The following is a 26,939-nucleotide window of genomic DNA, read 5'->3' on the forward strand; positions in this document are numbered from 1 at the left end:
AACTGCGCTAATCCGTGAGGACAGCTTGTCCAATTCGTTGAATCATGCTTAGTTTGCCTAGCTTACTCAACTCGTTTAGCTCATGGAATCAATTAGCTTATCAGCATTCAACCTACCCAATTTAGTCTCCCTCTTGATCATTTGTTCAAATGCTTTATCTACCTAGCCACACTTGAAAGGAAGGAACAAATACGAAGGATTACTAATGAATACACAAAAATGCCATAATAATATATCAAATTTCATCTGTAAAAATTCAAAACCAGCAACTTAACTATATAAGCGAACAAAACAAACCATGAATATGTGCAGATATTACATGATTAAAGTTTATCTGATTCTGCTGTTCCACTTAATCATCCCTCCCAAATCATGCAGTCCCATCAAACAAATATACCATTCCCATTGCATTACGCAAACTATATGCCATGGTAAATAGGTTATTAGGAGCCACTGATTGGTGCATCTTGAATTTATTTCTAGTATAGTTTCAATATGGAACTGGTATCCTTACTGTAGGTGGCCCATATTTCATGTCATCCAAAATCAGTTTAAATAGAGCTTGTGCAACAGGACCTTCCTTACCTACAACAACAAAAGCAGTTTAGAGCCAGAGCTGTAGAAATGTGATGCCTGCTACCATTATAAAGCTACTGAACATGATCCAGTTGACTGAAATAAATGAAACAAAATATAAACAGAGGAAGAAGGCAAAGAGTGGAAAATTTTCAACTTGATTTTCTGAGCTTATCAAAAAGTCTATCATAAGTTAAAGTCTTTCGAGTATGATTCATTGTTGTTCCTACAATGTAGCAAATGAAAACATGAGCTTCAATATAAATCCCTCAATGCTTGCATTCACAAATGACCACCAGTTGTCCAAACTCCTTCCCTAAGCATGGCATTAATCAAGTACAGTAATGAAAAAAAATCCATATGGAATTAACAGAAGCAGTCGTTAATATATCAACTCAAACATATACAGCCTTTTGATTCGTAATGGTCAATTGACCTTATGAAGGGTTGAGTCAAAGTGTACACGACAATAAAAGTTTAGTAAGTAGTTGAGGCATTAGAGTGGTATGCTATGTTGTTGGCTCTTGGGATCTAGTAGGCCAAGTTGATCCAAGACTGGTATGATGTGTTGCTAAACCTTGAGGTAGGCAAAACAAGTTTAGGTCAAAATTGATTTTCTAATGTTGTCGATCCTTGAAGTCAAATAAACTGGGCAGGTTCCAACTTGCTAGATCAGCAATAAAAAGTGAACGCCCTCTAGAGCAAGTGAGCACCAATTTCGTGCGCACATAATCTTTGATGCATGACGCAGACACTAAGGCCCACGATGGCATAGAAAAGACATCACTTGGGCTTAGTCCTTTGCAAGCCATACTAGTGATATTAAGTTTCAAGCAGATATTTGCTTAGATATATAAGTGTGAAGATGCAAGCTTCTTACATAAGAAAAGAAGACTTACCAGAACCAATGGGATGTTCATCCCATTGAAGAACAGGCTTCACGAGTATTCCACTTCCAATAAGCATCATTTCATTGGCCGCCTTTCCTTCCTGGACTGTGACATTCCTTGTATTAATTGCACTTAGCCTGCCATCTGCTAGAAGTTCTTCTGCAAGAACTAATACTCTTTTGGCTGTACATCCACTGAGAATTTTGTCAAACAGAGGCATGATTAGTTCTCTGTCTTTTGTCACAAATGCCACATTCATGTTGGGACCCTCAGCAATAAAGCCTTCATCATCTAGCCAAATTGCTGCAAATGCCCCATTCTCTTCAGCTTGCATTTTTGAGAGTGCATTAGGGAGATAATTAACATTCTTCATCACAGCGAACTGAAGTGGTTTCATAGGGATGGTAGATGTTACTACTTTATCTCCGCTACAAACTGGTAAGGATGGAGCTTCAATCACGATAGCATAAAGAGCAGGATTTAAACAGCCGGATGGAGATAACTGGAAATCTCCGGGTCCTGGAGAGAGCCAATATCTTAATGACCCTTGCATGCATTTCGACACTGCTGCAGTTTGTGTAAGGATATTCTTAATTGTAGGTTGATCAAAAGGAAGCTGGATTTTTGCCATTGATGCAGATTTCAAGAAACGATCTAGATGTTGATCTAGCTCATAAAGGTGCCTAAGTAGGAGAGATGAAAAGAAAAGGCGTGAGGTTGGAATTTGACCTGAAGATTGACTATATTTTTAGTTTCAACGCATACAAAGTCATAAGAACCAAAAGTTTAGAATTCATTTTTAAGACTCATTTTTACTTAAATAAAGAAACAACATTAAATATGAAGGATTGTGAGAACAATCCTACTGAAAGAATTTACTGTACTTCTCACTTCTTAAAGAAAATTCAATTTATTTGTGTTGAAAACATAAAACATGAGGCTTTTCAAATTTTCTTCTTGATAGACTCATTGGTGCTCAGCCGTGCCAACTTTTTTCCTGTTACAACTATTTGACGTGGGTATACTAGCCCAGAGAGCCTTTCAATGAACAACATGGTCATTTGAGAGTTCACAATATGGATTGCTTTGGATCCATGCACTCTCATTTTGACCATGAGTAAACAGACATATCTTACTTAGCCTACAGGCGGAAACCATAATTCTAAAAGAGGACTAGAAATTGAACCGAAAGTGGGATCACTAGTTCACTAGTCAAACTAGTGGGTCAATTGATCGAATTGCATATCAAACTAAAAATACAAGCTAACTAATCGGCTCCAATTGCATAATTATATCAATAATCCTAAATTTTTATTTACAGAAATCATATTTATATATTAGCCATCAATACAAATACATCTAGTCTACAAAAACCTTAAAAAAAAGTATTGATAAAAAGAGGTCTTTACCCATCTAATATTCAGTAGAAAACCAGGAAATCAGGTGAATGACTTGGGGTTTGGATTTTTATGCTATTGGTTATAGTTATTTCGATATTGTAAAGTGGCATCTCTACCAATATAATACTAGACTAAATAAATGAGTATTTTAGGGGTTTTAGGAGAATAACAAAACCATTTTGGTCTTGTATGTTATTGGTTCTCTATGTTTGATAAAAAAAATCAATTCCACCGTGTTTATGTAGGTCAAATGCAAATATGATTTCATTGTATTAATAGATTGGATTGGAACCTGAGCCTTAATTTTACCACACAAACTGATAATCTGTTGAGACTGGCTAACCACATGGTCAAGCATCATTAATAGGTTCTACATAAAGAGACACCTGTTGGTCGTATTAGCAGACCAACTATAATTGACAAAGGGCAAAAACTACTAGCCATGTCGTTCATTTCATAGTTGTTTCTTCATTTCTTGCCATTTGTTACTATCCATATGATACCCTAAAGCCCCACTTCAACCCTAGGTTCATCTCTAAACTCTACATCAATTGTACAACCGCATGATCATCCTAAATTCCGGAGCAATTCTCTATTCTCTAAACAATCTCTCACAACTTGCTTCAGAAGAAGTTGATAGCTCAGTTAGACACAATCCATTTATGCCGAACTCAAAATACCTCGACTGAGCTAGAAGAAATTAAATCGATTTCAACTCACTCCGTGCTTCAACTGAACCTAGTTGAGCTCTTCTCACCTTAACCACCTCTAGCCTATTCTTCTCCATATGAGATCCCAAAAATCTAGTAGACTTCTACATATACTGGGTTTTGACCACAACAGATTAAATTAGTGTTATCTCCAAAAAATTGCTAGACATGGATACAAGAGGAAAGAAAGAGAAAATATAAATCCATAACTCACCTGATTCACCAGTGAAGCAAATGTCCAAACTTCTAGCTAGCCAAGGAGGGGTCGAGCTTGTAAATTTCCATATTATAAATGAAAGAATTGTTTAATTCTAGGGCCACAAGTTCAAAATTTTCATTGGACTCAGTGGTGGTAGGTAAGGAAACATGAAACGATGAACTCACAAATAAAATCCAAGAAAGAGTGATTAGGAAGATATTTGTTGAGCTAATGATAGAGGAAAAGCCAAAGGTAGATGTTAGAGTGATGGAAGATTTGAGGGAGAAGTATGGCATCATTGTGGAGCAAGAATAATTTAAGCACCTAAGGGGAAAAGAAAAAATTATCTTGGTGTGAAAGAACCAAGTAATTTGAGGAGGAACAAATGTAGAGGAGGGAAGAGTTAAGGCAACAAAAATGAGAAGTCCAAAGACTTGAACACCCTTCACTTTGAGATTCAAAAGGAGCATGCCCCAAAGAATTTTCACAAAAATGGACACTTACGATGAGAGTATAGATTGTCAGAGAATATCAATGATTTTAATTCCCATACGCCCTTTTATAAAAAATGTATGATGCACTAATGTGCCAAGTTTTTCCAACAACATTACGAGTGGCAGCACGCTGATGGTTTGCTAGTTGTCATTAGGAAAATGTCTATTTTAGAACTCACCAATGTTTTAAGGCTTATTCTGTTAGCATTAATTGAATAATTCAAGCTGCAAATAGCCTGATAACATTGAAGAAAGGGATGAGCCACTTTCAAAAAATTTTAAATATGTTATCATGGTGACAAGGTAAATAAGTGGTTTTTATCCAACTATCCTAATGACTATCTTCAAGTTTGGCTCAATAGATTTTTATAATATTCACATTCTATATCTAAGAACTTCCAAAGGATTATGATAAAATGTTGGAGAGAGAGAGTAGATAATGGGACAATGTAATGCAAAATAAGGCCACAAAGATAAAACCCTAGAGGATTGAGCAGCTGAGGAGCTTTTGACAAGTAGTCAAGGGAGTTTAACAGACACAACCTGTAATGAGAAGGCTCAAAAGAAGAACCCAAAACACCCCACAATACAAATTACTTATGAAAATCAAAGATTAAAACCTGCAACTGCCTAAGCCACGACCAATTTGACCTTTATTCAGTAAAAAAGATAGAATGAAGCATTGCTGATATCACCAGGATCATGGGCACGACATAGACAAATGCATTCAGCTAAAATTTCAGATTGAGAAATAATCAGGAAATAGCATATCTGCAAGTTTGTCAGTCAAAAGGAGAAGGAACAGATTTAGGACACCCAGAAGCATCTCCTTTGATAGATAGAGAGTCAACTTCACGAGGTAAAAGTAGTGATAAGTCAGTCTTACGCCGGAAGGAAACCTTCATCTTTTGCTTTGCATGTAGAACATGAGTACTGATGTGGGGGATAGCAGAGGCCTACACGTGGCAAGATTTGGCCTCACTGCCTGATCAAAGGTCAAGAAGAGTTGGAAGTTAAAGTGGACCTTGGCACCAGACTCCTCCGATTCAGTCTACCTTAACACCTTGGACTCGGCTCGCCTGACTCCTCTGGCTCACTTTGCCCCAACACCTTGGACTCGGCTCACCTGGCTCCTCCGGTTCAGTCTACCTTGACACCTTGGACTCGGCTCACTCGACCCATTCGGTCCAATCTACCCCAACACCAAGGACTCGGCTCGCTTGACTCCTTCGACTCGGCTCACCCAAATTCCCTTGAATGGGAATTCGCATATTACGCAGCTCATTGAGCTGTTGCTCCTAGAAGATGCGGACAACATAGTCATTTCCCTCCCAGGGGACGTGGGTAACGTAAGCATTCATCTTGGAACACGTGGAGAACGTGTAGATACAACCGCAACTATATAAAAGATTACCTGCTCACGCAAGCTCAGATATGCACACACAACCAGCGACACTTTTTGACTACTTCATTTCCTTGCTCCTCCCTAGCCCCTTGGCTGACGTGAGTGTCTGAATGGTCACGCTGAGTCCATCCTCAACACTCATTCTAACCTCTTGCTGAGTGTTTGTAGGGAGCTTGTGGGTCTTCCTCGCCACCGTGCCCCTGCTACCTTCCCCTCAGCAGTTTCCTTTCGCTATCAATTGGCGTCGTCTGTGGGAATGACACTTGAACTGAGATGTTGAGATGGTCAAATCCGAGAGTATGGTCAAGGGTCCTAATTCCACAAGTGACATGGCTTATAGGGAAACTGTGACCATGCCCCGAGCAGACTTCCAAAGGCCAGTCGATCAAACGGTGCGGAGGGTTCTTCAAAGACTACCGCTAGTGAACCTGGCGCTTAAAGAAGTACTTGCTCTTCAACGGAGGTGCCTCCCATTCCCCTCCATGTATCGATGGGTCTGATGGGTCCTTCCCTCGCCGCATTTGTGGCTCCACAGGCTCAACCGATGGTCCGACCCGAGGAGCACTCACTCGAATCTGAAGTGAGAGAGACCTCCGTGGAATTTGAACAAGAAAAAGAGGCCTCTGCCCATTGATAAGAAAGGGGCAAATAGTACAGCTTTTGCAAAAATTATCTTGGAAGATGAGTTGCCACGTAACTTTTGAATGCCTTAGCTCGGAGAATACACCGGGCCAGCCGACCTAGAGGATCATTTTGGTCGGTTAGAGAATGTCGCTCTGTTAATACAGATGATGTCAAGTGCATAGTCTTCCTAACGATTTTGTCCGGCTCTGCCGCAAGGTGGTTTAATCGATTGTCACCCTCTTCTATCCGAGCCTTCACCGACTTCAAGGTAGCGTTCCTGCACCACTTCGCCAGCAGTACTACAAGACGTCCCTCAACTTGTTTGACCTAAAACAAACAACCAAGGAAATTCTGCGAGAGTACAAACAACGGTTTAATGATATTGCCTTGGATATGCCCTCAACCACCTCCGAGGTGCATCAACGCCTTCTTGCAAGGCCTATAGGAAGGAGACTTCTTCCGATCTCTAGTGAAGAAGCCTCCAACGAACTTTGATCATCTCTTGGGGTGAGCGGCGAAATACATTAATGTCGAAGAGGTTCAATCGGCAAGGAAGAAAGAAGTTGGTGCGCCGATGCATGTGGAGGCTCGACCTGAGCGCAAAGCTCCTCCCTCACCTTTGCGCCACAAGGAGTCGTTCACCAATCACCATTACCCTCCATTCCAGGCGAGTGCGAGAATGGTACAAACCGTGGAAGCAGTCCTGACACCCGACCTCTAGTCCCACATGTCGAATGGTGAGGCCCGGAGCGATATTGTGCTTTCACCACTTCGCCCATGAGTGTCAGCAGTATGCTAGAGAAGTTCGTCAAGCCGCGGAGGAGTGCCAACCTATTCAAAGATCACCTCTAAGGTCAGCTCGATGCTCACTTGCCCAACACACTCATGGTGAGAATTCGAAGCACCAAACCAATCGCCGAAATGACGGCTCCCCGATAAGGAGATCTCGATCCTGGTCTCGGTCTCAAGAATCAGATCGGAGTCGGCAACAGACTCGTCCCGAGAACACTAAGGAAAATCCCCCACCCCGCGGTGACATTCACATGATCTCGAAAGACTGAACCGACGGAGACTCAAATCAAGCCCGGAAGACTCACGGCCAAAGACTCGAAAGCTACGGAATCGGCACCAAATCTCGTGCGAGGACCGGTCCCTCGATTAGCTTCAGCCCTCGAGACTTGGAGGGGGTAGCTACTCCCCACGAGGATGCACTAGTGATATGGGTTGTCATGGCCAATTGTGTGGCAAGGGTCTTTGTTGACATCGGGAGCTCGTTGAATGTATTGTTCAAGCAGGCCTTTAACCAAATGCAGATAGACCGACATGACTTGCAAACCATTTCTATAGCGTTGTTCAATTTTACCGGACATGAGGTCAAGCCGCTCGAATAGATCTGTCTCTCACTGTCCATGGGAGAAGAACCTCGGAAGCGAACTTGGACCACTATCTTCACAATGGTCGATGCTTTGTTCGCCTACAACGTCAACCTAGGCCATCCCACCTTGAGCTCATTCCGAGCGGTGGTGTCCACGTATCATCAAAAGATAAAGTTCCCGATGGATGACAAAATGGGTAAGGTCAAGGGCAATCAGACAGTCATACGAAAGTGTTATGTTGAGGTGGTGAAGGTCGAGTTTCGTGTTATGTTGAGGTGGTGAAGGTCGACTCTCAGAAGAACAAAAGAAGTGCCAATGTCCAACTCGTCCACGACGCCCCTCCAACTCATCCAATCGAGGGACCAAAGAAGTACCGATAGTACCTGAGCTGTCGAATCGAACTACTCGGGTGGCAACCGACCTCTCCCTTGAGTTGAAATAAAAGGTAATTACTTGCCTCTCTCGTAACCAGGATGTCTTCACTTGGTCGGTAAAGGAGGTCACGGAGGTATCACCCTCAATCATGTAACATCGACCCAATACCGACCTAGAAGCTCGACCGGTCCAACAAAAGAAGCGACACTTTGGCCGAACGGAACAAAATAATCAAAGCTGAGGTCATCAAGATAATGGAGGTTGGCCATATTTTGGAGGTTCATTTCTTGATTTGGCTCACTAACGTGGTGGTAGTCCCCAAGGCCAGAGGAAAATGGAGGGTCTGCGTGGATTTTCGGGAGCTCAATAAAGCATGCCCAAAGGACTGCTATGCCCTACCTTGAATCGACCAATTGGTGGACTCGACCTCCGGCTGTAAGCTCATATGCATGCTGGACGCATTCCAGGCCTACCATTAGATCCCCTTGATTGTCGAAGACTAAGAAAAAGTTAGCTTCGTCACCTAGATTTTTTGTTACATCGTTATGCCCTTTGGACTAAAAAATGCATGGGCAACATATAAACGATTGATGGATCACATCTTCAAGTAGCAAGTCGGGAGGAATGTCGAGGATTATGTGGACGACATTCTGATCAAGAGCACTCGGGCTGACGGCCTGATTAGGGACATCATCAAGAATTGCGGCACGCTATGTCGATATGGTTTCAAACTAAATCCGAACAAGTACTTGTTTGGAGTAAAAAATGGTCGTTTCCTTGGTTACATTGTAACCGAGTGAAGGATTGAGGTCAATCTAGAGAAAGTCCAAGCGTTGCGGGATATGCCCTCCCTAAAACCTCAGGGAAGCTAGTCAGGCAGATCACCGACCTCTCTCGATTCATATCTAGATCAACCGACAAGAGCTTGCCCTTCTTCGAAGTTCTCTAGAAGTCAACTCGGTTTGAGTGGGGCAATAAGTGTGAACAAGCCTTCATGGAGCTCAAGGCATACCTGACTAGTCTCCCCTACTCTCTAAGTCTGTCAAGGGGAAACCCTCTAGCTATATTTGGAATTGACCGAAGGAGCAACTAGCTCAGTTCTACTTCGGAAAGAGGGTGGCATCCAACACCTCATTTATTGCACCACTCATCTTTTGAAAGACGCCGAGATTAGATATACCACCTTGGAGAAGCTAGCTTTGGCTCCGATAATGATGGCTCGAAAACTACAACCATATTTCCTATCTCATACCATCATCGTGCTCACCAACAACACTCTAGGACGGATATTAACCAACACCGAGGCTTTAGGACGACTTATCAAATGGACAACAGAGCTTAGCCAGTATAATATCCAATATCAACCTAGAACGACTATCAATACAGGCGTTAGCCAATTTCTTAATTGAGACCCCCGGTTAAGAATTGAAGGAGATTTGGAGGGTCTTTGTAGATAGATCATCAACAAAACTAGGCAGCGGAATAGGGGTGTTACTGATTTTGCCCTGGGAAGAAATCTTGCAAATAATCATACGAGCTTTTAAGCCTTCAATAATGAGGCCGAATACGAGGCGCTATTAGCCGAGCTCCGAGCTGCCAAACAAGTGGGTGCCTCTCAAGTTGTCATTCATTCCGACTCCCAATTGGCGACACAACAGCTCGAATGGGCGTTTGAGACCAAAAATGAGCAACTTCGGGATTATACCGCTGCTTTTGGAAAATTAAAAGTTGAATTTCATGAAGTTATCATCTAGAAGATACTCCATAGCAAAAATCAAAAGGCCGATGAGCTTGCTAAAATGGAAGTGCCTGGGCTACATAGACATTGGACGACCCGGTTGCCCGAGTTTAGTTAGTTTCGCAAATAGACCAAGTACCTTTGCAAGAACCGTTAACCGACTGGAGAACTCCATTTGTTTCCTTTCTAAAGGAGGGGATCCCATCCGGATCAAACTTGACTTCTCAAAAGGCGGGTCGCTCGGTTCACCCTGGTTAGAGATTGTTTATACAAGAAGGTCATCCTCTGCTTAGATGCCTTGGCCCCGAAGATGTTGAGTATGTTATACGTGAGATCCACAAAGGCAATTGTGGCAATCACATGGGCAGTCGGACGCTTGCCATAAAGGTGCGGGATACTTTTGGCTAACCTTACAAGCAGACATATCTCAACTAGTTCACACTTGTGCTAGTTGCCAAAAGCATCAGAACATCTCCCAAACCCTGGCCGAATTATTGAAGGCATCTAGTACGTCCTACCCTTTTGATAATAGAGGATGGACATCATTGGCCCATTCCCAACGGGACCTAGCCAAAAGAAGTTCCTCTGGATAGTGGTTGACTATTTCTGTGGAAGCTGAGCCCTTTGCCCGGATAATGGAAGAAGTTATACTAAAATTCCTATAGAAGAATATCATTTGTCGATATGATCTCCCTCATAAATTGGTGTCGTTAATGGTCTTCCAACGAAGCAAGCTCAGAGAGTGGTGTGAAGGCTTTAGTATTCAGCAGACCTTCACCTCTGTTACTTACCCTTAGAGTAACGAGCAAACAGAGATAACCAATCGAGAGATCATCCAAGGCCTTAAGATCAAGCTTGATCATGTCGATGATAGTTCGGTAGAAGAGTTGTCAAATATCCTTTGGGCTTATAGAACTACTCCTCGAGAAAGTATGACGAAGACTCCTTTTCATCTCGCATATGAAGGAGAGGTGCTCATCCCCGTCGAGATTGGCGTAGAATCTACTTGAGTACCAGCATATAATTCTAATAATCTCGACAAGTGACTACTCAAGCTGGACTTGATCACTGAAACTAGGGAGAAGGCAGCAGCACAGCTCATAGCCTATTGGCAACGAATGTGCCAAACCTACAATAAGCAGGTCAGCCCTCATGCCTTCCAAATCGTCAACTTTGTATGGAAGAAGGTTAAGTCAGTCGGTGATGTGAGGAAGTTAGAGCCAAAATGAGGAGGACCATACCGGGGTCACTCATAAGTTGAACTTGGGAGCATACTATTTGGAGGATTTGATTGGCAAAGAACTTGGCCGACCATGGTCGGTTGCGCATCTATGACCTTATTGCGTCTAGGGGCTCTAGGTACCTGTCATTTTCTATTTTGATGCAAGTATTTACTTTACTTTGTATCTGTCTTTTCCCTTCATCAATAAATGGTTGTCTTGCTTTTCGCAATAAATGACTCTTTATCACTCGGGCCCCTACACCAAGTCCAAGCGTGCTCCCACGCAATCGAAGGCACTCAGGCCCCAACACGTGTTCCCATGCAATCGAAGACACTCGGGCCTTGACATTGAGTTTAACTGAGTCTAAGGATGTCATGTGTCGAGCATTCTCATGGATTCGAAGCTTTGCGACTCCCGCTACCCACGACTGACCAAAAACGATTCAGAGACCATTCACAAGGGTTTACTTTTTCATTTCATTTCAAAATTTTGTCTAAGTACACAGCTGAAGGATTACAATTAGCAGAATATAGTCAAACTATGCTAATTGGCAAGCTCCACCTCGGGGATGTTGTTACAGACTCTTCGCATGCTTATGATGTTCTCAAATAAATGGCAAGTGTCTGGCCTTGTGAAGCTACTTGACGGCGCCACCAATCTCATATCGAACCATCTTAAGGGTGTGACTGCCTAGTAAATCATAGAATTCCTATGCCCACATAAACTATTCCTTCTTAGCGGCCCAACGGTCCTCTTCTCTAGCAAGATAGCCTTCGAACTTTGCCTCCATATTCTCTAGTTGGCCCCTTTGGGCCTCCCACGCGATCTTCAGGACCTCCGTCTCACCTTTCTGAGCCTCTGATTCAGCCCTCCCGGCCTCGGGTTCAAACCTCATCCCCTCCAGCTTTACCTTCTGAGTTTCTAAATTGGCTTTTATCGCCTTTGGGAAACCATAGCTTTCTTCTGCTATTTCCTCTCTGATGAGTCCTACAATTTCAGTTCTTTCAGGTGGCTGTTAGCTTAGCCCAATTGCCCTTTGAAGGAGGCCAAATTAGCTGAAGCTGAGTCTATCATCTCCTACATCAAACGCAGCTGCACTGCTTGGGCGGCGACTTCAAACTTCAATATGTTAGCCTCAGTCGTCGTCAATTCTCGACTAGAGGGAGTCGGCTAACTTTCTAATTTGGCCACCTGAGCTTGCATGTCTCGGAAGGATTAGAGGATAGCGGGAGCACAGGTGGACAACTCCATTATCACAGCCCATAACTGCAATAAAGAGAATGTAGTGGTCACCAAAATTGAAAGTCTAACCCTGCCTTGACACAGTGAATTTTACAAATCCTTACTCTAGTTGAGTCTTGCGCCACCGACTCCGGCAGGGAACTGAAGGATTTGCGCTGCTCTTTAGTCTCGCGCCACATCGTGGTCAATCGGTGGGTTAATGTTATCACGACGGGGCTGGACTTTGGAGCGATCTCTTATCCTTGAGGCATATCCAGTATAGCAGGCGAACCCCCAGCTACTCTTGGAGGTGAAGTGGTCGACTTGGGGTCTCCAGCCGACCTCATCAGAAGGTCGCCCAAAGAGATGGGGCCATGAGTTGAATGCAAAGAACTCGGGTCAGCTTGAACGGACTCTATCTCGAGGGAAGGGGCCGGTATCAGGACCGCTACCGGCAAAGTGGTCAATCGGAGGATCCATTGATTGGTGCCTTTTTCGAGTTACTCTAAAAGGCTCCTCCAATTCCTCGAAGGGGACAGATGTAATCGGCTCTGTGGGGCAGGGGGCGACAACTCTTTCACAGGTATAGTCGCCTCACCCGAGGAACCAAGGAGCATAGTGTCGCGTGCCTCTAGCTTAGCCTCAGCCAATTTGAGAGACTTGTTGAGGGAAGCCCTCCACATCGTTCGAGCTACACAAAGAGACAAATCTTCAATTAGCAATCATATATGACAGTAAGTGGAAACTTTTTACCAAAGGAAGCATGGAGCTCAGCGCCAATCGAGCTTCCGAGTGGTAGAGAAGACCCTTGAGTAGGCCGGAAAGAATGTTTATGGTTGTGAGATAGGTGGGCTCTGACTTGTACCAATTCAAATTCAGCGGTCGGGGCAACTTTATTTGCCTGCAAGTCGACCAAGTGAACAGAGTGGGAGGTCGGATAAACAGATAATGGGATTTCCATCCCTTATGTGAAGTCGACATCTTGTCTAGAAAACTACTGGTGTTGGTGTTGGTGTTGCTACTGGGAGCACAACTTTTAACCCAGAATTTTGATGTACAACTAAAATTAAAGTTAGGTTAGTTGTAATCTAACAATTTGTGTCAAGTGTGCAGGTTACTTACAAGTGGTGAAGTCCTGGTTGGGTAGACAGTGACTAAGTTCTAGTGGGACTAGGCAACCAAAGACTTGATTGGGAGTCAAACATGAGCTAAGTCTTGGTTAGAACCAAGCAAAAAAGTTCTAGCTGGATGTTAGGTGAATCAAGTCCAAGTGGAGCTAGCTGGGAGCTACAGGCTTAGCAAACAAAGACCAAGTGGAGTATGTTGGGACCTTGACGTCCGCTAGAGGGGGGGTGAATAGCGTCTCACCCAAATCGATCGCTTCCTATAATGTTAGTTCACAGCGGAAATACAAAAACAAATACTACCAAGAGAAAGCAAACCTAATACGTTGATTTAACGTGGTTCGGAGATAAAAGCTCCTACTCCACGGCTGTCCGTAAGGTGGACGATCCCGATCTGTCGATGGATGATTCCCCAGAAGACCTCCGGCTAGCTCAAGCTCTTTGTCGGTGGAGAAACCTCGTCACAAACACTTGAATACAAGCACACCGATCACACGAAGGCTTGGGAGACTCTAATAGGCTTTAACCAAGTCTATTTCGTCAACCATGCCCAAGCACCCCGAGCTCCATTAAATAGAGCTCAAGAGGAAAACAGTAAGCTGTTTTCCCGCTATCAGTCGACTGGTGTATGCACCAATCGACTGGTCCTTTAAGTGAAGTTGACCGTTACCCAACGGTCGACTACCAGTCGACTGCTACAGTGTACCAGTCGACTGCTACAGTAACCAGTCGACTGCTACAATGTTACAACAGTGTTGATACAGTGTCGCTACAGTAAACCCTAAAACCATAAGATTTCGCCCCGAGTACAATCACTCAGCACTCGTCCTCACCCGACCAACCTAGACCTAGCCTTCTAGCCTCCTCCATCAGCCTCGCGTCCCTCGGATGTCTCCCCATCCTTCACGTCTTGCCTCCTGGAGATTCCTTCGGCCTTGTCCAGATTGTCGGGTCTTCCTTTGCCAAGAGGCTCCTCACCTCCGGGACTTCATCCATTGCCAAGTCACACTTGGACTTACGTTGTCAAGACTACATGCTTGGACTTACATCGCCAAGACTCATTCTTGGACTTTCCTCATTTGCCAAGATCACACTTAGACTTTCCTTGTTGTACCTGTATCCTGCACACTCACAATGCATATCAAATACAACAATAAACCTAATTTAAACCTTTGCTCAAACATCAAAACCTAGGGCACCTAGATTGCTTCAACAGAGGAAGCTAGGAGTTGAAGCTTAACGGACAAGACTAAGTAGAGTAAGCTGGGGGTTGAAGCTTGGCAAGCAAATCCAAGTGGAATCAACTAGGACTTTAGCTTGGCAACTCAATCTAGATGAGTCTGGAGGCTAAATATATAGATCCAAAGTAAGTGCGAGTAACTTATAAATTTTTTATACTACTCATTACGTTTTTTATAAAGTGCGAGTAACAATTGAAGGCAAGTAATGTTCGACGGTTCCAGGCGACCAGAGGGAGTCTGGGGCGACTGGTTGGTGATAACTCTCGACAAGGGAATTCGAAGGTCCATGCGGCTGGAGGATACGGGTGACCGGAGCAACTTCCAGGCAACCGGGAGATAACGTTATCAGTAATCCGAGCGAGTCGGGTCAGGGTTGACCCCTCTAGGCGACTAGGGGACTTCCAGGCGACAAGAGAGCTTTGTTAACATTATCTAACGGATAACAATTGCAGCCACGTCAATACCTTTCTAGGCGATTGGAGAAGGGTTATAAAAATAGCTTCGAGGTAGAGCTTGAAAATCACTCATCTACACATAATTCACTCTTATTCTCATGATCTAAGTGCTCTCTTGCCTTCTGTACACTTGAGTAATATTTTCATTCAGTTTTTGTGTTTGCTATATTTTTGTTTGTGTTTAACATTTTAGATTCTTTTTCTTAAGGTTTTCCCACCTCCAAAGGGTTTCTGGAAAGGGAAAATTAGAAATAAAAATCGCATTTTTATAGCTGTTGCATGTGTCGACATTTCTGATTTGGTTGATCAACTGCTTGCATGCTTACATTGCATTATTTCCATTGTGCTCTATTGATTTAATTATTTCTGATATTATCTGCTCATTAAATTCATAACGTTATTCACTGAAGGGTTGAATCCTCTCCAGGCAGCATGATTTCCAACTTGCGCTTCATTTCTCTAGAGTCGAGTTCAATACTACAACTGGAAGGTTTCACTGTAAAGTAGAAGACCACAACATCCATCTTCTTCAGATAGAAAAAGTAGTGGAAGAATCAGGGTGTGAGGGGGATTTGGTACAAGCGAAAAATGATGACTACTGCGCAGAGTAGTCCGAAAGCATTGGGGGCAATTGTTGAAGGAGAATGTAGAAGTATTGAGAGACCTCAACAAAGAACCTTGGAATGGGAAATCAAAAGCCACCTAACAGTTGACCCTTGAAAACAGTGATGAAACCAACAGGGGGGAGTTGAGGTTGGTTAAGAGCATTTGGGATTATTACACGATGGTCCACAAGAATTTCATACTACAAGCGTAGTTGGTTTAAGTCCCGTCTATTAAAATTAGACGTCATGGAGGTGTACCAGAGAGGAGAAATCCCTTCAATCGCCATGGGTGTAATGGGAGACTAAGGAAGATGGAGACGAAAGAGAAAGCAAAAGTCGGAGCTCATGAAAGGTGAAGGAACTTGCCGGAAAAAAGAAGTTCGTGGGGCCGCAGAAAATCGCCGTTGGAACTCGAACAAGACGACGATAAAAGTGATGTCATTCTCCCTTCATTAATCTCAATCGTCCGATCCAGAAGCCAAAAAAGCGGGCTATTGCACGGAGCTGTTAGATCAAGCTCCTGAATCCATAGAGTCCCAACAGTCCCTCAAGTTGATATCCTCGGCATGGCATCACCACTCGCCAAGTGTCAACCTCGGACGACGAGTCAACATTGATAGCTAATGGGACGGGCTAATCGTGATCAAGATACGTCGTCATGTATATCACTCGCATTAATGACGTCTGATTCGCAGATTCCCAAGGAAAGTACAAGTGGAATGGTACGGTTCTTCGGCTACGTCAGCCCTAGGGTTAAATCAGTTGGCAGACCAAATCACGCTACAGTCCGGTCAATCGGACTCGAGCCTCCTTCGACAAGACTATGCGAGGAGGCTTGTGATGTGGGGCACAGCAGAGGCCTACACGTAGCGAGGTCTACCATTATTGCCCGGTCAAAGGTCAAGCAAAGGTGGGAGTCAAAGTGGATCCCGACACCAGACTCCTCTGGTTCAATCTACCCTAACACCTTTGCCTCGGCTCACCCGACTTCTTCGGCTGAATCTACCCCAACACCTTTGCCTCGGCTCACCCGACTTCTTCGGCTCAATCTACCCCAACACCTTAGACTCGGTTTTGTAGGATCGAAATGAACGATTGGCGGGTTCTAAAACTTTCCTTTTTCAGCTTTAAAAAGCTTGTTAAAAACCAAATTGCATAGTGGAAGAAAACAATTAGCAGAAAAGCAGAAAGAAAAAGACTCATTTGTTTTTATTTGGTTTATAGCCCTGCAATTACTACTCCAAGGCCCACGATCATTTGGACCGTTGCAATTGGACAATCTACTAAATTCTCTCTCAAAAAACCTTCGGCCAGAGAGGTCGAATACACGAATAAAGAAAGCATAGCACACTATACTTTCTTATGCAACAACAATAATAAATAAGAAGCAACACTTTAAATTTTACCGACACTTAGGTTTGATTTTTTTTTACTTGTTTAAGATGGATTTGGTATTCTATGTTTACTTTTTGTTTGTAGTTGATGTAATATGATTTTCTATTCTAGGATTTTTTTTTAATTTTTAATACTATATATATATATATATATAATATTTTTATACTTTTTAATAATCATCATATCCTAGTCGTATTGTGTCTTATCGTGTCGTGTCCGATATGATATATGTACTTGTATCCATGCAACATAGGTTGATTCGATTCAAGATGTGCGGCCTTTTTCCACTTGGGGGTGCCTTCATTCGACCGAGGGTGCCTCTAGTCAGCTCTGATGCGCCTCCAATCAACCCAGGGCGCCTCCAATTGTTGAAACTTCATCCTCAAAGTTTATCTCCTCTAGGGTGTCTCAATCCATCTAGGGCGCCTCCAACCCTTCACTCAAGGCGCTTTTAATCAACTGAGACGCCTCGAGCACTGTTCATCCAAACTTGATTTTTTACTCTAAGATCCTACAAAACATGTTAGTCTAAAATAACAAAAATATCAAAACAGAGTTAGCACATATAATAAAATTATGAATTAGATCCTGTTTAACACAACCAAGATCTAATCTTCAACTTAGATTTTCAAAATGGATCTAAGTTGGATCTGTTGGTAGATCGGTGGCCGGCTTGAAGGGGGGTTGGATAGATGTCACCCCCAAATCGTTGCTTCCTATGATGTTAGCGCAGCGGAATACAAACAAACACAAATAGAAAGCTAAACACTAAATACAAGAATGGAAATGCAAACCGCTAACACGTTCGTTTACGTGGTTCGGAGATAACTTGCTCCTACTCCACGGCGTGTCCGTAAGGTGGACGATCCCTCAATCCGTCGGTGGATTAGTCCCCGGCAAACTCCGGCTAGCTCAACCTCCTTGTGGGTGGAGAAACCTCACCACAACACTCACCAACAACACTTGGACAAAAGGGAACCTTGAGCACTTTGGTGACTACTAATTAGGCTTTAAGCAAGTCTAATTTCGTCGCCTTGGCCGGCCATACCAAGTTCCTTCTTATAGAGCTTGGGGAAATCAGCCTTGCTGATTTGCCCGTTACCAGTCGACTGGTCCTTGCACCAGTTGACTGAGGCTCGACTGCACCAGTCGACTGCTAAAACATCCAGTCGACTGCTACAGTACTGCTACAGTAGCGCTACAGTACTGCTACAGTAAAACCCTAAAACTAGGATTTTACTCCGAGTACAATCTCTCATGCACTCGTACCTTCACGACTCATTTGACTCTTCTTTGCAGCCTTGACCTCTTGCCTTCAAGCCTACTTCCTTTGGCTCTCATCCCTCGGATGCATCCAAGCCCGCGGCTTGTCTCCAATGCCATCCTTCGCGTATGCCTCGAAGTCGCTTCCCTCGACCATTGTCCTTGCTGCCTTGTCCATGGTCCCTCGGATGCTCCATCCTTCACCGGACCCGAAGCCGTCAACCTGAGTCACATGTGTCACCTGCAGTCCTGCACAACTCAAGTACACATATCAAATAACAAGGGTAAACCTAACTTAAACCCTTTGCCCAAACACCAAAACACATGGTCCCACGAACCATTGGGATTGCTCCAACAGGATCAGCGTCTACGGTCCTACTGGACTCGTTCCTAACTGGATCTTTCTTCTTCTCCAATTGCTTACCTAACTTACTATTTACAAAATCACTTGACTCGATGTCTGCCCACCGAGTCTTCCTGCCAAATGCCCCATCTTGACTTCAGTCATTTGTCAGGTTCTTCCTGCTAGATATCTAGTCCTCTCTGATCTATCTGGGCTTCTGATCATCCTAACCTAACTAGACTTCATCCTAGTATCTAGTCCTCTTGACCCGTCAAGTCCTTCAATCTGCACACTTGGTAAACCTATTAGATCACAAGAAGACTTAATTTTGAACCTTTGACAACATCAAAACCTAGGTTTGATTTTGGTGCTCCAAACATCATAAGGCTCACTTGACTCCTCTTGCTCAGTCTACCTCAACACCTTTGATTCGGCTCATCCGACCCCTTCAGTTCAATCTACCCCGACACCTTGGACTCGACTCACCCGACCCCTCCAGTCCAATCTACCCCAACACCAAGGACTCAACTCGCCTGACTCCTCCGACTTGACTCACCCGAATTCTCTTGAATGGGAATTCGCATATTACCAGACTCACTGAGTTGTTGCTCTCGAAAGACATAGACAACGTAGTCATTTCCCTCCCAGAGGACGTGGGCAAAGTAGTCGTTTATCTCGAAGGACGTGGAGAATGTAAGTGTTCATCTCGGAACACATGGAGAACGTGCAGGTACAGTTGAAACTCTATAAAAGGTTGCCTGTTCACACGGGCATAGGTATGCACACACAATCATCGACCCTTTTCGACTACTTTATTCCCTTGCTCCTCCCTAACCCTTTGGCTGACTTGAGTGTCGAAGTGGTCACGCCTGAGTCCATTCTCGGTACCTATTCTAACCTCTTGCTAAGCGTTTATAGGGAACTCATGGGTCCTCGCCATCGTGTCCCTTGTTACCTTCCCCTCGGTAGTTTTCTTTTGTTGACTCATCAGACCACAATCTCAAACAGGAACAGATATAATTAGAATCTCAGTTCTCAAAAAAGGATATAGCTAGAATCAGGATACCCTAGTCTGCTAACTAATTGGTTAGGAAGGATTTGGTAGATACTAAAAGATGGCTATACTAGAAGTGAAAGTATCACATTGATAGGTTTTACTAGAGATGGCATAAGGACTCTTGAAACAACTGTTTTGACTGTAACTGTTGGAAAGGAGTGCCACATCAGTACAAGCCGAGTTCTTAGTAGTAAATTTATCTTCCGCATATATTGTGATTCTAGGGAACTTGGCATGTTTATGGAACTAGCCACTATGGAGGGGAGAAAGTTCTAAAGGCTTGACATGTGGTCAAATTAAAGAAATTTTTTGTTTATAAAAACAACTTATGTAAACATGTTCCATCTAGAATATTTCATAGGCATGGTAAATTTCGTAGGGAATACCCATCCATTATAGCAGCAGTATCAAAGACACCATGTCCTCGATGGACCATGTGATCATCCATTGGAATAACCATTGCTGCGAGATCTGTAGTAATTCCACCAAAAATGCTGGAGTACATGGCCAAATAATTCTGCTTGCTGATTGAGTTTCCAAGAAATGTTGTAAGCCTTTGTACAACCTAGTCATTTGCCACATAAATACTAGTTAGAAAATTACTCTTATATAATCAACTTTGGATAAAATATATTGTAGGAGGAATAATTATTTTTTTAAGTACAATATTCAACATAATAAAGAAATAAAATATGAATAATTATTCAGTCTGATTAGCTTCATTCAAAATAAAATTTTATCCAATTATAACTTCAAATAGTCTAAGCTTCTCAATTAGAATTTAAGAGAAAGTTTGATCTTGAAGATGAAAGACATCGATGTGAATTTTTATAAGCCAAACGTGGCATACATGAGATCCTCAGTTGAAGGACTACAAAACAATGAAGTCTTCATTTTCTTTAATTAGCTTTACCTAGTGTTCTTCAATGATGAAGAATGCTGCTATCAGACACCAAACAATTGGCCTGCATTGTGATTATTCTAAATGGAAAACTTAGGAGAGATAGACAGGATTACTTTGTGAAATTAACTCTCGAAACCAGCAATAACTTTAATTAAATATTGCATGAAATGGAAGCAGATAACCTGTCACTTTCATGTATACGTTAGCAATAACGATGGGCCAAAAAATCTGAACCATTCCACAAGTATACTCAATTGCTAACCAGTTTAAGGAGGGAATATAGGTTACCTCAGAACCAGACAAGACAGGAATATCAGATCTAGCGATAGAAGCCTCGATGGAATCTGATCACAAAGCAAATAAACTGTCATGACTCAACTTACCAAGTAAAAAAGATCAAATGCAAGAACTTTCTTTGAGAATGACAGAAGGTGATCCTTGCAACCTTTCGAGGAGTTACTAGCTCCAAGATCTCACTAGTCACTCCTTTTTCATTCTCTCCAAATTGAGTAGCCATGCTACATTGGGGATTCGCCCAATCACTAGATCAAATGATGCTAATTCAAATTTGCAGCATTATCCAAAAGAAACCATTCATTTTCTTCTTTTTTTTCCCGTAAAAAAAACAGTGAATTTCCAACCTTCCCCAATTCGAATCAAAGTGAAAAGACAAATCATTTGAGAGGCACCGATTTGCATGCCAAAACGGACTAAAGGTCAACGCTTACCACCACAATCGGGGCTCCTCACAACCCTCACTGCTCCTCGCCTTTTCTCACCCGCCTGCAGCTTAAAAACCCGAAAGCAATCGCCTCTAAGCGTGAGAGTACTCCGCCTTCCAAAAGGACATGGAGCACAATGCAAAGCGGCGATCGTGGGAGCAGGAAAGTTCTCCGATAGGGGGTGATGTAGAGCTGTGGAGATGGAAGCCATGGGAAGGAGGACGGAAGGGTGTAAGCTGCCGAAAGTAGTCGCCCGGCGACAGGAGCGGAGGTATCAGAGCAGGAAATCGACGCGTTCGGTAGTCCTCCGCAACTAAAACAGTTTGTTTCCTAGTGATTCAATGTTGTATTTACGGAAATTTGATCGAGCCGTGCACGATCAGGTCCGGCACAATCATGCTGAGTCCGGTTTAAAACTAAATAAGTCAGCCGGACAGTAGTGACTTGGCTCTTGGATCGAACATGGTCCGGGTGCCGGGGTAGCACAACTACAGCGGCGTTAACCACGATATCAATAATAGAAATCTTACAAAATTACTAAAATATTTTTAATTCAAAAACAACTTAAGCAAAAACATTTCAGAAACTTTAATTTAGGTGTATCAAATTAATTTTAAAACATTTTTATTTTTATATGTTTTTTTAAATACCTTGAACCCAGGCAAATCCTCTTATTTAAAAATAGACTAGAAGATAGATGATTTATAATTACGGTCGAATTATAACTACGATTCAATTATAATTGAATGTAATTCCTCTCTAGGTTCATTATCTCTCAGGTTATAGATTTATAATTTGGGTCGGGACGGATGGTCGGAGGCCACCCGTAGGTCGCCGGAAGTGGGCAAGTGGTCTGACAGCCTAGTGCCGAGCGAGGGTGACATCCGAGTGGCTTTCCTTCACCCGTCCCAACCTAAACTATAACGAAGACGATGAACCCAGAGAAGAAACACTTATAATTATGAGCACGATCCCATCATAATTATAAATGATGCGTCCCTTATTTCACTTGGTTTATGGATATTTATGTTGGTTATTATTTCTAATTGGTGGGTTTAATTTTAAGTTGTACATATGAGTACAAATCGAATCCATTAAAGTGATCTAACTTAGGTTTATTAGGTTCGATTGTTGGATGTAGACTTTGTATATATAGAACCTACAGTCCCGTATCTATTATCATCTATATATTGATAATAAATGTTTAGTATATACATGGATCTATAGCCCCACATATATTATTATCTATGGATTGATAATAGATGTTCACTATATATAGGATTAGTCACCAAAGGTTTAGCGTATTATCTTGACCTAGTTTCTTGCTTCCCATTGACAAGAAATTTTACAGCGTTGTCATCCCCTAAACCCCTTGAAAGATCTTCCCCATTTGATTCTGCTTTTTTCTTCTTCAAGATCTTTTGGGCGACGTTAAAAGATAAAGAAATGACTCTTCAATCAAGTTCTTTACTTTCTTATATCATGTTTAATTGATGAAACTAGATCTTCTTATTCTTGTATTTTTGATATATGTGTTCTTTTTATTTTAGAATTCAATTGACTTAGGTTTTTACAAGAACTATCAATTGGTATCAGAGCTAGTTTCTGTTTTATCGTTTTTATTGGCAATAAAGTTTAAATTTTTTGTCGATTTATTATTTATATGCTAGATTAAGTTTTCCTAGTATAATATAATTTTTAATTGTCGAAAATCATGTAAGAGAAAACTATGATAGACTTGTTTTTTGAATTTTTTTATGTTTCTGTAAAGAACACGAAGAACGGTGAAAATCGTTATTATTTGACTTAATTTTAGATAAAATTATGATGGTTCAATCAATTACTTTGGTTAAACAATTGATTGTTGAGTTTAAAATTTTGAACAGAAATAATTAAAATTTAAGTAATTAACCGCCTTAAATTCATTAATTATCAATTGATTAGAATTATTTTTAATGGATTAATTACTTATTGTTTCAATTATCTTTTTTTTTTTAAAGAAAAAACGGTTTTAACGAAACAGTATCTCATTACAAAAACATTTAATACTGTTTCGAAATGAAACAGTGCCAAAAAAAAAAGAATTTTTTTTAAAAACAGTATACTCATATTTCATGCATAATTTTTTTTAGACACGATTTCAACTAGATCCAGAAATTCAAGCATGGAGGGGCGATTTTTACGTGGAACAAAGGGTAGTATCTTCTGTCTCCACCGGTGGAATTCCATACTACTAGGGGTTCCATTACCGGCAAGGGGGGGCGACCGCCGATGCTGCCCCCCCTCTGGATCCGCCCCTGGTTTCAACGTGAATGTTTCATCTGAAGAGAAAAAAAAATTAATTACTTAAATAATACTATTTAATTATAAAACATAAATGAAACTTAAACGGGAGTTCTAGATATATATAATTATGTAATCGTATACTATAAGATATAAGATATCAATCGATTAATAAGTTTAATTTTATATTGTTAAAACTAATTTAGTAATTTCTATTCGAATTAAGTTCTTAAAATTTTCTTTAGTCTATCCACACAACGTGCTACTAAGTTGAACTAATGTGTCGGTCCAAATGAAGACATCTTAGGTAGGTTTAATGTATTTTATTTTGGTAGACGTATATCTATGCTAAAAGTAATCAACCCAAAGGAAGGTTACTTTTATACCAGATATATGCATAAGATAGTTTACAACTATAGAACAAAATTTATTTTGTTCAGATCATGCACAAAATATGTCAGCCCAAAGAAAGACATATTACGTGGCAGATTAAAGTTGTTGTAAGCTGTAGGTGAAAATATAATTCACATAAAGTGTCATATTATGCGCACAATGGGTCAGCCCAAATAAAGGCACATTGTGTGACCAATTAAAATTTGAGTTATATCAGAGAGTATCGCTAACAAATAATGTGTCGGCCCAAAGGAAGACATATTATGTTGTACTTGGTATCTCATAAAGAGCCTATTTATGTGTAGGGCTGTAAATGAACCAAACGTTTATGAACAAGCTTGGTGTTCGGCTTGGTAAGTGCTTGTTTATGTTTGTTTAATATACATAAGATTAATTAAACAAACAAACTTAAACAGCTCGTTAAACTAAACAAACAAGCTTGAACACATATGTGTTCAGCTCGTTAACGTTCGTGAACAATATTCGTGAACAACGTTCATGAACAATGTTCACGAACCATATTCATTAATAAAACTCTTTTCAATATGCTAAATAAATAATAAAATAAAATAAATTTAAATTATCAAACTCAATAACCAATCAAACAACTAAAAGTTTTAAACAATCAAACAAGCTTGAATTGAGAGTTTGATAACATCTAAACGAACTAACCTCGAACCAAGCTCAAGCCAAGCTCGAATCAAGCTTAAGCCAAGCTTGAATTGAGAGCTTGATAACATCTAAACGAACCAAGCTCAAGCCAAGCTTCAAACAAACTTAAGCTCATAAAAAATAAACCAAGTCAAACTTGAACACTCATTTCAAACGCTTGGTTCATTTTAAGCTCGACTCGGCTCGGCTTGGTTACCTTATCAAACAAGCTTGAACACCTCAAAGCTCGGCTCGGCTTGGCTTGTTTATAGCCATATTTATGTGCATTTAAAATTTTATTTTATTTACATAAATTTTATGTTACTTATATATTCTTGGCTTTAGTTAAATCATTAGTTTAAATAAATTTCTCTTTTAAATTTTAGTGCAATCTGTAACTGCCAACATTAATAACATCCCAATATTAACTGGTTCGAATTTTGCTGAATGGAAAGAATACGTGATAGTAGTCTTAGGCTGTATGAACTTAGACTATGCATTAAGGAATGATCGCCCCGCACCTCTGACTAGTGCTAGCACTATAGAGTAGAGGGATGAATTTCAACTATGGAAGAAATCAAATCGCATATGTCTGAGTATCATGATGCTTTCTATATCGGTACCAATAAAGGACTCAATAACAGAGGGAGGGGATGCTAGGAGTTTCTTGGACCAATTAGTAGACTGATTCACATCAAATGAAAAGGTTGAGACTACCACACTTCTTACGAAGTTGGTAACTATGCGATACAATGGTAAAAGAAACATAAGGGAGCACATTATGGAGATGTCCAATATAGCGATAAGCCTGAAAGTACTAAAACTCGACATGTCTGAGGGTATGTTAGTGTATTTCATCTTGATGTCTCTGCCTGCACGGTTCATTTCATTTAAGATGAAAAGTAGGTATTGAATGAGCTCATTGCTCAATGTGTGTAAGAGGAGGGGAGACTAAAGATTGAGATATCTGAGAGTACTCACTTAGCATCTAGTTCTTAAAGTGCGAGCAAGAAGTGAAAGAGGATCAATAACAAAGAAAAAGAAAAACAAACTGCAGATTCTGGAGGTAATGGCCATAAGGAGCACAAGAAGCAGGATAAGGAATTCACTTGTTTCTTTTGCAAGAAAAAAGATCATATGAAGAAAGACTGCCTCAAGTACGCCAATTGGCATGTAAAGAAAGGTAAACTTCTCAACTTTGTTAATTCGGAAGTCAATTTAGCTATTGTACTCACTCACACTTGGTGGATAGATACTGATGCTACTACTCACATAAGTGTCACTATGCAGGGTTGTCTTAAGAGTCGACTTCCGTTTGATGGTAAAAGATACATCTATACAAGAAATGGAAAGAAAGTTAAAGTCAAGCTGATTAGTGTTTTTAGGCTTTGTTTAGGAATCAATATTTTTCTAGATTTAGAAAATATATTTATTATACCGTCTTTTCGATGGAATTTAATTTTAATTTTTTGTTTGGACAAATTAGGTTATTCTTGTTCATTTAGAAATGGATTTTTCAGTATTTTCTTTAATTCAGTGTTGGTTGGCAATGGTTCCTTGGTTGATAAGCTCTATAAATTAAGCACCTTTACTCCTACGGTTGACAACGTAATAATGTATAGTATAGGTACGAAAGGCAAATTAATCGACGAGAATTCTTCTATGTTATGACATAGGCATTTATGACATATATCTAAAAAACGCCTAGAAAGGTTAATGTCACATGGAATTCTTGATTCCCTTGATATGTTAGACTTTGATATCTGCATAGAGTGTGTTAAGGGGAAGACTACTAACAAAAGGAACAAGAGGACTAGCCGTTGTAATGACGTTTTGAAGCTAATACATACGGACATTTGTGGACCATTCCCTAAGACATCTTGGAATGGACACACATATTTTATTAGCTTCATAGGCGACTATTCTAGATTTGGCTATCTGTTCCTTATTCATGAGAAATCGCAATCTTTGGACATTTTTAAAGTTTTCAAAGCCGAAGTTGAACTTCAACTAGGTAAAAAAATTAAAGTCATCTGATCCGACCGTGGAGGTAAATATTACAGTCGATATGATGGATCAGGTGAACAACGTCCAAGACTTTTTATGAACTACCTTGCCGAGTGTGAGATTGTACCTCAATATACCATGTCCGGTACACCCAGTCAGAATGGTGCAACTGAGTGTCGCAATCTAACCCCAAAAGACATGGTAAAAGGTATGATGGCTTTCACTTCTCTACCAAACTCTTTGTGGGGTGAAGCACTCAAGACTG

The 26,939-nt window shown here is 41.3% G+C and overlaps 1 protein-coding gene across 1 annotated transcript; it reads right to left on the minus strand.

The window, feature by feature from the left end:
* Positions 1–220: 220 nt before the first annotated feature.
* Positions 221–21,676, minus strand: LOC121986391 (D-amino-acid transaminase, chloroplastic-like). Its single transcript, XM_042540313.1, has 5 exons — positions 21,347–21,676; positions 20,907–20,962; positions 20,101–20,279; positions 1,476–2,149; positions 221–585 (listed from the first exon to the last, which is right to left on the minus strand). Exons 1-5 carry the CDS (start codon positions 21,549–21,551, stop codon positions 491–493), a joined length of 1,209 nt encoding a protein of 402 aa, XP_042396247.1. The 5' UTR covers positions 21,552–21,676; the 3' UTR covers positions 221–490.
* Positions 21,677–26,939: the final 5,263 nt, after the last annotated feature.

Source organism: Zingiber officinale, chromosome 1B (genome assembly GCF_018446385.1).
Source record: "Zingiber officinale cultivar Zhangliang chromosome 1B, Zo_v1.1, whole genome shotgun sequence".
Classification (NCBI taxonomy): domain Eukaryota; kingdom Viridiplantae; phylum Streptophyta; class Magnoliopsida; order Zingiberales; family Zingiberaceae; genus Zingiber; species Zingiber officinale.

Excerpts from the sequence above, each read along its gene's own strand:
- LOC121986391 (XM_042540313.1), bottom strand. The coding sequence starts at position 21,551 with ATGGCTTCCATCTCCACAGCTCTACATCACCCCCTATCGGAGAACTTT. Across the intron at positions 20,280-20,906 it reads CTGTCTTGTCTGGTTCTGAG|GTTGTACAAAGGCTTACAAC; the intron begins GTAACCTATATT and ends GCAAATGACTAG. Across the intron at positions 586-1,475 it reads TGAACATCCCATTGGTTCTG|GTAAGGAAGGTCCTGTTGCA; the intron begins GTAAGTCTTCTT and ends TTGTTGTTGTAG.